We start from the raw sequence: 11,458 nt of genomic DNA on the forward strand, positions 1-11,458 counted from the left end.
TCCAGTGTAGTGGAGAATCTGTAATCCCCTGAGGGATCCAAACATTTTTACCTAAATATAAAGGATTTAGATGCAATTAAAAACAATGTTTTCTTAACAGTTAACTCCTTGCTTAGTGGAATAAAATAGAAAACAAAATCTCAAATCAAAGGCTGGAATATTTCCCCCCATAGAAATTCAAATTGTTTTCAGATAATGCAATAAAAGGTTAATTTATTTCAGGCTTTTTTTATACATATTTATGAGGTATGTGACGAATGTGGCCGGATGCTGTATGCATCAATAAACACACCATCTGACCAAGAAGTTGCACTTGTTCATACCTCCATCTTTCCCCATGTCCGCAGTGTGTGCATGCCCTCCTGACTCCTCTCTTTCCTGCTGTGGCTGATCCTCATTTTGCAGATGAGGTGCTTCCTCTTTCGGAAGCTCTTCTTCTGCCTGAGAAAACTCTGCACCTCCAAGAGTCTCTGTGCTGAGCAGTGAGGCTTGGGGCCTATCAGGGGAAGGCGTGAGGATGGTGTAAGAGTCAGATGATGAAAAATCTTCAGCTCTGCTCTCTACATCATGATCCAAGGTGCCAGAGACATCCGCAGGTGGAGGAGCAGCGGAGTTCTGATCAGAGTGTGACTCTGCACTTTGATCTGCTGTTTTTTCTTCAGATGCCTGGTAGGGAAAGAGAGAATATGTTTTATTTAGTTAGAGGTTGAGGAGATATAGAAAAACAAAGCAATCTTTACAGAGGTATATTACCAAACAGTAAACAGCAGAAAATTTTCTAGCTATACCTGCATGGAAATAAAGCTAAAGGAGATCCCAAACAGTATTGTTTTTGCTTTCTTACTTTGTAACCCACCTTTGGGAGCCTCTCTGCAGAATCGCTGCTCTTTGGAGGCTGATTTTTCTCTCCGGCTCCTGGTTTATCCAGAACACACAAAAGAAGAAGCATTTAAAGCAGCAGTTCAGCATTATTATATTAGCACTTCTTGAAAGGGAACCAGTCAGACTGTTGTAAAACTTTTAAGACCTTGTGCGTCTGTGATGGATCATTATGGCTTTTTTACGTATTTCTGATCCGGCAAAGAGGAAATTGATGCTCCCGTGAAATAAGGGTTAATGAGAGGGAAGTTTACTTATGCAAAGATATGTCTGAGAAAAAAAAAACACAGCCTTTAGTTGAACAGTTATCAAAACAAATTATAACCTCAACTATTGTTTTATTGTAGGGAACATGATTTTGCTGATAGAGATCTTAAAGGGGAACGCCATTTTTTTTTTTTTTTAACATTGGACCCTTGATTTTATGTTATTTCATCATGTTCTACTCACCCATATGAGTTTTGTGTCATTTGGAGCTGTTCTAAAGATATTCCATTAGGTTATATATAAGTAACGTCTTCCTATGAGCCAACGAGTTGAAGGCACAAACTAAACTGTTCATAATTGATCATTTATGGTACGCCAGCATTCATAACATGTAGGTGAATCACTGTCCACCAGACATCCGCGGTTATATTTTTTCATATTTATATATTTTTTTAAACAAAGCGGAGTGTGTATGACGTCTAAAAGTGTTTTCAATGGGAGTGGCGTGCTGCCAACCCTGAAAGACGACATCTTTGGACTGTGGAAGGAATACCTTTAGGATCTCCTCAATCCGGCTGACACGCCATCCGTGGCGGAAGAAGAGACGGGCTGTTGGTCACCGAGGTGGTAAAAAAAACTGACCTGTACCTAAGAGCTCTGGATGTTATCTATCTTGGCTGACACGCCTCTTTCACATCGTGTGGAGGTCGGGGACAGTGTCCCTGGATTGGCAGGATAGGGTAGTGGTTCCCTTGCATATGAAAGGGGACCAGAGGGTGTGTTCCAAATATAGAGGAATCACAGTCCTCAGCCTCCCTGAGAAGGCCTATGCCAGGGTGCTGCAGAGGAGAGTTCTTAACAATAAACTTACAATAAAATAATTTAAAGTTTAATAAGCTTAAAAGCAAAACTACAAAGGTTAGGTTAAACTCCTAAACTTAAAATGCTGATGTTTGTTGCCTGAACATTTTCAGAGCTGCAAACTGTTCTTTCTTTTGCAGTGTAGAAGTAAAGTCTCTGACAGATTAAAAACTATGACCTCCTTGAGATGCTACAGTCAAAAGCAGTCTGAAAGTGAAGATTGCTGCTTATGTGAACATGTGTGTGAAAGGTGTACTACTACTGCACAAAATTGCCCACACTGGGACAAATAAAAGCTACTGAACTGAGCTTTCCTTAGACCGATGTCAGATGGTAGACGTATCTTAATGTTACGTCAACAGGTCAGACTACCAGATTAGAGGCTTCAGGTAAATAAAGTTTGGTTTGGAGGAAGTGGACTGGACTGCACAGAGTCCTGATTTAAACCACAGAAAACCTTTGGGATGAAACCAAGACGATGCTGAAAATCATATCCAAATATGAATACACCCTTAAACCTTGCTGGAAATGTTTATAGAATAGTTAAAAGTCGCAGGCTGCAACTAACAATGATTTTGTCAATTGATTAATCAGTGGATTATTTTTCTTGATTAATCGATTAAAAAACAGATAGCGAAGGGCTCCTTACTGATTTTTTACAGAATGAAACCAGCTGAAACCAAAACTTTTTGACTTTTGGAGTTCTGGATAGAGATTATTGACATGAGAAATTTTACTTATCTTAAATGCAAAATATAATTATTTTTAACAATTTTAGCATAGTAACTCCTCTAACTGCTTCGACATGTCAGCTAAAGGCATGTTTTAGAGTCTCTATACTTCAGTTAAAAATTAATCAATTATTAAATTAGTTGTAGACTATTTTAATAATAGGATTGATCACAATTAATCCAATGAATTGTTTCAGCCCTAAATAGACAGACTTTTTCAGTTTTGGAAGTGAACAGTGGGAACCTACAGTACATCAATACATTCCAGATATTAACAACTAGACAATTTTCTCCCAAATTAGAGCAAATTTTTATTTCAGGTTTATTTTGATTTTCTAAAAGCAGATGTGAACTCAAGCAGATCGACTGTGGAAAATGTGAAGGTTGTACACATAGATGCAGCTCAGCAATCAGTTTTAATTCATTATGTTTATCCTAATATATTTTGGTTTGTTACAGTGATGCTTAAAATCAAAAAGTCTCATATGTACTGTACAAGACCTGTAGCAGATGTAAGGCTTTCATCATGCGTCTTCATTCCCTCTGCGAGGGGCCTCAGGGTTTCAGCAGCCGTCTCCTACAATCATCAGAGTCCGAAAGAAGACGGAGACATCATGATAGTAAGGAAGAGTCAGAACAAGTATGGACAGAGACAAAACTTTCTATGCTGAAAAACCTATTTAATATTTAAACAAAGTGATCAAACCTCTGATGTGAGGATGGTCCAGCTGTTGTTGGCGGCACCACCCCCAGACATGGCCGCCCCAGAGGCTCTGCCCGTCTCCTGTGACACAAAACAAGCACTGAAAACAAACATAGTAGAAGTGTTTTTATGTATGAAGGCAAATCTTAAATCAATTATTTTTTCAAGATATAATTTCATCGACACATTGATGCATCGATACACCCCTAATGCAAAGATGACAAAAAAAAGCAATAGGCTGACAGAAAACAAGATGGATTCTTGATGCAAAAGGCAGCTAATGTTAATATACATATTACTTATTTTCTGCATTTTCTTCTTTCATCCTTATTCTGAAAATAACATTTTGAAGCCTGCAGAGAAACCCTGAAACAAAGAGTAGCACGTAAAGTTTTATTGGCACTCCTTCTCTCATAGAAACGGTAACCTTCAGGTGGCATTCCTCGTCTGAGGAGTTATGTGGCAGCTGTGACATTAATAACAACCCTTTCTATTCAACTTTAACAGGAGTGATGATTAATAACCTAGAACTGAATGTTTGGCCAGACTGGACACAGATGTCTGTCCTTGTAAAACATGAAAGATTTTGCTGTTATAGCAAAAGCAAAAGAAGTTTTGATAAAGAGAAAGCTTGAAGGCAGAGAGTTCATCTCTAGAGAGGGAGCTTTGGGGCAGATAATGTAGAGGTAATGTAAACATGAATCGCTTTCATTAAACTAAGAGCTCACTTCTTGTTGCATGGCTAAACAGCACATCTCAGTGTGCGTGTTTTTGTAGTAGACCATTAAACCTGCTGTGAAAATGATGTCAGCTTCTGGTTTTTACCTTTTCCAGTTTGAACAGGAACAAAGATTCAGTTCTCATTGCAAAAGAACAGGTTGATGAGGTAGGGATTATTTTGGGGTGCAATAGATGCTCTATGAGGCTGGTTTATCTGTTCAGTCATCTTATTGCAGTTAGCCACTAGAACATCTGATTTGGTCTCTAAACACACATGGTCTAATAGGAATTATCTACATGCAACTTCCAATTAGCAGCTTTGTTAGTAGATAAAAGACAACAGTGTAATCAATGGGTTTTCTACAGACAACAATTACTTAATTTCCACCTCCAAGTTGCCTTTAAAGGTAGATATGCTTTAACAGCATTAGACTTTGGTTTAAAAATGCAATTAATCTGCAGGTTCACATCATGTCAATAAAAAGTATTAGTAATTTAGTAATAGTAATTTATCTGCATTTATTTCGTTAAATTCATAAAGACAAAAAAACATTTAAGCTTCAAAGAAAAGAATAGAATAGAGAATAAAATTCAACTTTATTGTCATTATATTGTCAAGTACAAAAAAGAAATTCACTCTCTGCATTTAACCCATCCCTTTGGGGAGCAGTGAGCTGCCACTGTGCGGCGCCCTGGGAGCAGTGTGGGGTTAAGGATCTTGCTCAGGGACCCAGAGTGCAGGCTGTGGGGATCGAACCGCCTGCTTGCAAAATTCTCAGCGCACAAGCGCACTTCTCTGACCACTCCCCCCCCCAAAAAAGACGATGCTACCGATAAATGAAAAAAAGACTACAGTCATATGGCCTGGTCCTGAGGACCAGATATATGGATTCATATTAGGAAAAAAATACAGAATAATATCGGTTATGCAAAGAGGGTAAGCCACATAAGTGACATTGAGGAAAAGCATGCATTCAAGTTAACAAACAGAATGTTGAGTGGAAGAAGGAAAATATGAGTAAAGTGGTAAAAACACCATGGATAATGTCTGCCTTGAGAGGATAAGTCGAAATAGGTCATTGAAGAGGTTTGGTAAGATCCATAAAGTTTGGACTGTCTGCAGCTGAAATTAAACCGTCTCACACTGTGGACAGGTCCACAGTATTCCTTTAGTGAAACTGATCCTGAACCAGAATTTAGAAGGCATTTTTCCTGGGTGGACTGGTATTTTGTGGCCCAGTCAATTTAGTGGAAACACAAATGGGGAGACGAGATCCACAGAGCTAGCTCAAAAGGTTTCCATCGACTGGCAGGCTTTATGGAGGTGCTGATTTTAATTTCCCAGAAGGATTTGGAACCTGCCCACATAACCAGAGGTATCAGTAGCTGCTTTTATGACTCTTTTCACTCTCCAGGAAACAGGCCTTAAAGCTATAAAGGACAATCTTTTATTTCCGGGTGGATCATCTAAATAAGTGGTTCTTCTAATTGTCAATCATTCAGGTGATATGTTTATGTAAGGCCATCCTACGTGCTCATCCCGTCAGCTATCTTTTTCTGCTCATGCGCACTTTGAGACGTGTACGTGCGGTGAGATACGATTTCAGTCAGTCATTGAAGCTCACCTTTCTCACCATAGTTCTTTGAAAATGGCCGAGGGTCGTAAGAGAAAAAGTGTCAAAGAAGTCTATGAGAAGAAAAGAAAGGCCTCAGAAGAGGCAGATATATCCTAGAATGATTTGCATGGAGAGCTCTCCTTGCAAAGCATTATGGGATTTACTGTCACAGTGACTAATAACAAATATGGCGCAGAAACCGCACGGTGGAGGGCGAGTTTCGTGACCAATGGGGAGCAAAAAGCCCCTGTAATCGAGGGATTTAGGGGTTAGCTCGTATGAGCTAAAAGAACAGCAACTTTTAAACAGAGCGTGCACGAGGAGAAATGGGGCCATGCCTGCTCTTGTACATGCATTTTTTTATTTATTTTTTTTAAGTGGAGAGGGCGGGTCTCTTAAAAAGTGCGCAAAAGTACTCCACATTACCTTTAAGTAAAACCAAACATCAGATCGAATAAGCTGGATGAGCTAAAGGCTGCTATCAAATCAATCTGGGCTTCCATTACACCTCATCAGAATCACAGTTAGTTGCATTTTACTTTTAAATGCTGATCAAATTCATTGAGATGCATCTGTTAAAGAAACTGGATCAACAACAAATGAATCTGCATGGACAGATGAGGTTTTTCGCTCAAAAAAAAAAAAGAAAGCCTGTTTAAAGAGAGGCTGATTGACATATTTTGTTCAGTTTTCAAAGTCTAATAGAGAATCACATTAGGCTTTTTTTCAGACATTAAAACAGTGCATGGGAAATGTATTCATAAACATTAACTGAATGGCTATTAAGTGAAAATAATCAACAAGTAGGTCAGTACCAACGTGTCCTGCAGCTTTAAGACATTTACATGCGTTTACACATGCAAAGGATTTGGATTCCAGCCACTGCTATTCAGCCTCACCCGTTCTACTAACATAGGATCTACTGTAAAGTGTTACAAACATTTATTAAGGCAGGCCCTGTGTGTGTGTGCAGGAAGTCTTTTTACTTTAAGAGAATTCAGTGCTTTATTTCAGCAGTTTGTGAGCACAGGAGGCCTTGTGGGCACCCTGGCTTTTGACTAGCAGACAAATGATTTGGCAAAGACTCGGGTAACTAAGGCCTGCACCACTTTGGAGATGGAGGCTAAAGAAGGCTTTCATTTCAAAATTATCGGTCTGTTCAAAAGACGTGTACCAAGTGGCACATTTTAACTGTCCATCGCCTTTCTGAGGACACAGTGAGAAAAATTAAACTTTTAGACCAAGTTCTCCAAAAGTTAAACAACTACTTTTCAATACGATCATTACTTTTACACGTCAACAGCCTATGATCCAGGAATGTTGAAACATCTCACACTGTAGGGTTAATGACACACTTCACTCCCCAAATTCAATTTTCTCCCGGTGCTGCAATTTAGGTCTCCTAATCCAGTTCCTCCCAAGAGAAGTCTGCAGATCATGCCTCGGGCCCCACAAGGAGAAATTGTGGAGCATATAGTGGAATGGTTTCAATAGATGGCAGCTAAATTTAGCTGCTGTGAGATTGACTAGAGACAGAGAGGAAGAGGGTGCATACAGAAAGGAGATGGCCACAGGGGATGCAGCACAGAGAGCTGTAAGGACAGCACTGATGCTTGATGCTTGCACAGAAAATGCATCTTTGTTCCACAGATTTAGGAGGTTAAAATCAAACAGTAACATTTCCTTTGCTCATTTTATGCAGATGACCCACACTCTTAACTCTTTGTAGCTCCATGAATCAACTAATAGCAACATGCAGCCCTGATCCCCTTTGACTAAGATGGGAACAAGATCAGCAGCTGTTCCAGCAGCTGAGCTTATCTCCAGGGAGAGAGGAAATGTCCAAAAAAGGTCAAAAGATTAAACAGCAAAGACAGGATGTATATTTAAGGGTCATGGAGAAGAAAATTGCAAAGCAACTTGTCATATCAATTCAGAATACGCACATATTTATAAACAGGATAAAACAGGAAATGTCAAATAAAAAGGTTGATAAATGAGGGTATTTACTAATGTTTTAAAAGCGTGCATAATCTCAACGCATTAGATCAGAACCAACATTAATGACCATAATCCTAATTTAAGAAGTTGGCAGATAAGTTTAAACAGATTTTATTTTTGCAGAGAGCGACCAGGAAAACATGAAAGGACGTAGGCGGTGTCGCGTGAAGAGGAGTAATCGACAGTACAGCAGGTTCAAAGAAACAAAAACCGAACGAGAGGCATTAAAATTCAGCTGTTTCCTACCGTGATGGGTAACTTTATTCCAGACTGCGAAAGTAGGTAAAATACAGCAAACTGCTCACTTGCTTTCCATCCAACTTGAGAACTTCAATGTGCTGTCTGAACTTAACAAACCGCACGCCAGTTGACCAATCAGATTCCGAGATCACCATGACCCCGCCCCTTTTCCTTAGGTTTAACCAATGAGCGTTAAGATTAAGTTTTCCTCGGAAAAAAACACGTTTATGGTTTGATTGATAGGTTTATTTTAACATTGTGAAACTAATGTCACTTTTATTAGGTCACTATCACACCTTAGACATGTATGAAATGCACAGACAAAAATAAAGGAGCAAATAATGCCGATGTGGAGGGAGAAGCCATGATTTTTAAAATATTTAAGACAAAAACGTAAAACAACAGATAATTACCACAGTCAATTGTTGGTTAGGTAACAATATGATATTCTAGGCTTTTTTTTTTTTTTTTTTGAGCTACAGGTTTTCTTTACAGAGTTTGACAAGTATTTAACAAATACTCCAAAAGGAGTAAAAAGAAGCAACAAATTATTTCCATATTTAAAAAAAAGGTAACATGCATTACACTCAGTAGTAAATCCGCAGTCCTTCCAATCCAAACACTCATATTACATGTATTTGAAATTAAAAAATAAACACACACATATATACGTTTTTTTCTTGTACATGAAAATCGATTTCTGTAATAATTTTTAAATGGTACCATGCTCGGACATTGCTTGAGGTCCACATCCAAACTGTTGCAAAATTTCACTCTACAAACAATTTTTTTAAGTTGTACATGGCTTGGCGTACTCTAGGCTTAATGCAAACTGATTGCTTATAAATGGAAAGAGCATGACACAACTGAAAACACATTTTCACCTAAAGGTAAGGAAAGTAATGATTTTTAAAAGCAGTCAGAAGGGTGGGACAGTTTGTGGACATGAAGAACACCAATAATAGAAAACAATCATAAAAGTTTCCATTGTTGGATTTTAATAAAAAGAGGACGATTCTTTAGTTAGACTAAACCAGAACAAAGATCTTGCCCTTCAAACAAAACACTGGTGAGATTGGAGAAGAAAAAAAGATTAAAAGTTTAATATAATCAATAAAACAGCAGCTGAGATGATTACTAGGAGGAGAAAGGAGGAAAGATGAGTAACAAGACATTTACAAAGTTAAAAAACTTTTTTCACCAAAATACATTTACAATACAGGGAATAATTAACACTGAAGCAATAGAACAATATATATATATATATATATATATATATATATATATATATATATATATATATATATAAATGCCAAAATAACTGTACTTAATGAAACCTGTTCACACACTGACATATGTCTAGTTGCTCTATAGGTTCTTATTGTTGTTCCACTGCTTATAAATACAACAAATACCCTTTGTGCTTAACATGGAATGGAATATATTTAAAGCTCATAAACTCCAACTGCCTATGATTGAGAAACAAGTTTAGTCTTGTAGCCTTGCCCTCCTTTATAGGGACAACATAGTCAGATTTGTTAAACATTTCTATCTTTTTGCAGACATGCTCCTCCTGGATGATCATGTAATGATAATTTTTGCTTCCATTTCTTCATTGACTCTCCAGCATCCCTCACACCAAGCATGCATTTAGCAACATGGAGAGAAAAAACGTCCTTTTAACAAGCAGACACCTCCAGCAGAACCAGGCTCAGTGTTGGCACAGGCCGACCGGGGTTCAAGGGGACAGAAGGAGATAAACAAAAAGAAGCATTTATACAAAGACACAGCCAAGAACATGAGCTCTGAGACAGTTCTCATGCCAGAGGATGAAAGATAGCACATACAGTTGGTCTTAGTAAGAGAAAAACAGGCCAAGCGCCAGCATCTACAAACAAAGGTGTTAATGGCAGAAGCACAGCTGATATTTTAATCCAGGATGGAGTTACAGTCAAAGAGGAATAGACCAAATGAAGCTACTACGACAAGAAATAGCAGAGATAGCATAAAGTTATAGTTGGGACTAAGACTGAATAATGGAAGAATAGGGGAAGAATGAAGCTGAATAAGGAAAAATGGTCTCTATGTCCTCCAGCAGCCTAAACTTATAGCATCATAAATATAAAAAATAGCTCAGGATAACCATTTTAAATGAGGTACTAGAGAGTTAGAGCCAAGGAGATACTATCAAACTCTTAATCCAAAGTTATTTTGCTTATTTAAGAAATTAGGTGAATTTATGTAGTATTTACTTCCTAATCACAACTTGAATTTTTATAGTGTTATTTATAGACTTTTATTCTCTTGACTTATTCATACTCAGGAATTGTCTTGCTACTAATATAAACTTGCCTTGCTTACAATATTCTCACTTCAGGTGAAGGATCCACTTCTTTGCTGTAATTTTAAGTTAATCTTACTGAAATCTACAGATAAATCTTAAATTTTCTTCTAATAATTCACACTTTATAGTTTTCATTAATAACTTTACAGCATCTTATATTGAATGTACGTTACCTCATGTCAAAACAATATTTTTAACACTCCAACTCGAACTTGTGTGTTGCAGATAAAGAACTAGTAGTCTGTACAACATATAACTATCAAAAAAAGAAACAAGATGTGAAGGTAGATATATTTAGTTTATTTATTGTCACTTCAAGGAAAATCAAGTCTGCATGATCGAAGAATCCCAGATCTTCACACTTGTTCTCCAAATTCTCGAACCCAGTCAAACAGCATCCTGAGCTTTGCTTCTCACACCGTAATCTTAACCTACTTTGGACAAAGAAAGAGGAAAACAAAGGGTCTTAGTATTGCTATAAAAAAATCCTAATAGTTTAGTTTGTGAAATCATAATTGCAAAACAATCACATACCTCAGCTATCAAAGAATGTTCCTCATACGCTTCTAACAAATGCAAACTGAAACAGCATTGCACAGACCAACTGATAAATATGCAAAATACATATCTATAGCTATTAGTCCAGTATCTCCTTGATACACCAGCAGCAGAGGAGAAAATAAAGGCATTCCTTAACAGACTGGATGAAACCATAACCAAAGTTTCCTCCCAGGAAGTTCTTGCCTCGTCCCAGACCCATAGTAATGTCCCGCAGTTGCTGCCCCAGCGAGGACGAGGGCATGGCCTGGGGAAGAGGACGCTGGGGATGCATGGCTAGGGAAGCAGTATCGATGCAGAGGTAAATGCAACCACTGTCAGTAAGAATGTGTACAATGAAGCCTCTATGGCCAGGCTGGCCCAGTAGTAACCTCTAAATATAACTTTGTGTCCAAACTGCAGCTGTCTCTGTTCACATCCAGGATTTTCTCTTCCATGCTTCTGCTTTCAATCATCTGCTGATTTTTTAGAGGCTTTGTTACCTTTGCAGCTCAACACTCGTCTTTGTTCAATCCCTACACAAAAACTGTGTGGGACATCCCACTGTCACAGCTTCATTCGTTAACAAATAAGAGAGTTCCAGTCCCCCTCTCCCGCC

General features: G+C 38.2%; 2 protein-coding genes across 7 annotated transcripts in view; both read right to left on the reverse strand.

Annotated features, from left to right (window-relative positions):
- Positions 1–8,089, reverse strand: part of pbxip1 (pre-B-cell leukemia homeobox interacting protein 1) — a 16,812-nt gene extending 8,723 nt beyond the window's left edge. For 3 of the 5 annotated variants that reach the window (XM_015380581.1, XM_015380582.1, XM_015380578.1), the window contains exons 1-5: positions 7,965–8,089; positions 3,385–3,462; positions 3,180–3,255; positions 845–915; positions 324–666 (exon numbers count right to left, since the gene is read on the reverse strand). In XM_015380581.1, the coding sequence (XP_015236067.1) occupies positions 324–666; positions 845–915; positions 3,180–3,255; positions 3,385–3,435 (541 nt within the window). In that variant the 5' untranslated portion in view covers positions 3,436–3,462; positions 7,965–8,089. Of the gene's footprint in view, positions 1–323; positions 667–844; positions 916–3,179; positions 3,256–3,384; positions 3,482–7,964 lie in introns of all 5 variants that reach the window. The other 2 variants (XM_015380580.1, XM_015380579.1) reach the window with 2 other exon arrangements.
- A 2,510-nt stretch (positions 8,090–10,599) lies between these two features.
- lenep (lens epithelial protein) lies at positions 10,600–11,436 on the reverse strand. Of its 2 annotated transcripts, none has more exons than XM_015380558.1 (2): positions 10,837–11,436; positions 10,600–10,733 (listed from the first exon to the last, which is right to left on the reverse strand). In XM_015380558.1, exon 1 carries the CDS (start codon positions 11,132–11,134, stop codon positions 10,940–10,942), a length of 195 nt encoding a protein of 64 aa, XP_015236044.1. In that variant the 5' UTR covers positions 11,135–11,436; the 3' UTR covers positions 10,600–10,733; positions 10,837–10,939. The 2 variants fall into 2 exon arrangements, with proteins under 2 accessions (XP_015236044.1, XP_015236045.1); XM_015380559.1 differs by having other exon boundaries at positions 10,712–10,736.
- Positions 11,437–11,458: the final 22 nt, after the last annotated feature.

This window comes from Cyprinodon variegatus, unplaced genomic scaffold (assembly GCF_000732505.1).
Source record: "Cyprinodon variegatus isolate N-32 unplaced genomic scaffold, C_variegatus-1.0 Scaffold217, whole genome shotgun sequence".
Taxonomy (NCBI): Eukaryota; Metazoa; Chordata; class Actinopteri; order Cyprinodontiformes; family Cyprinodontidae; genus Cyprinodon; species Cyprinodon variegatus.

Bases quoted from the DNA above. Each gene is read 5' to 3' on its own strand.
- lenep (XM_015380558.1), bottom strand. From the start codon at position 11,134: ATGCATCCCCAGCGTCCTCTTCCCCAGGCCATGCCCTCGTCCTCGCTG.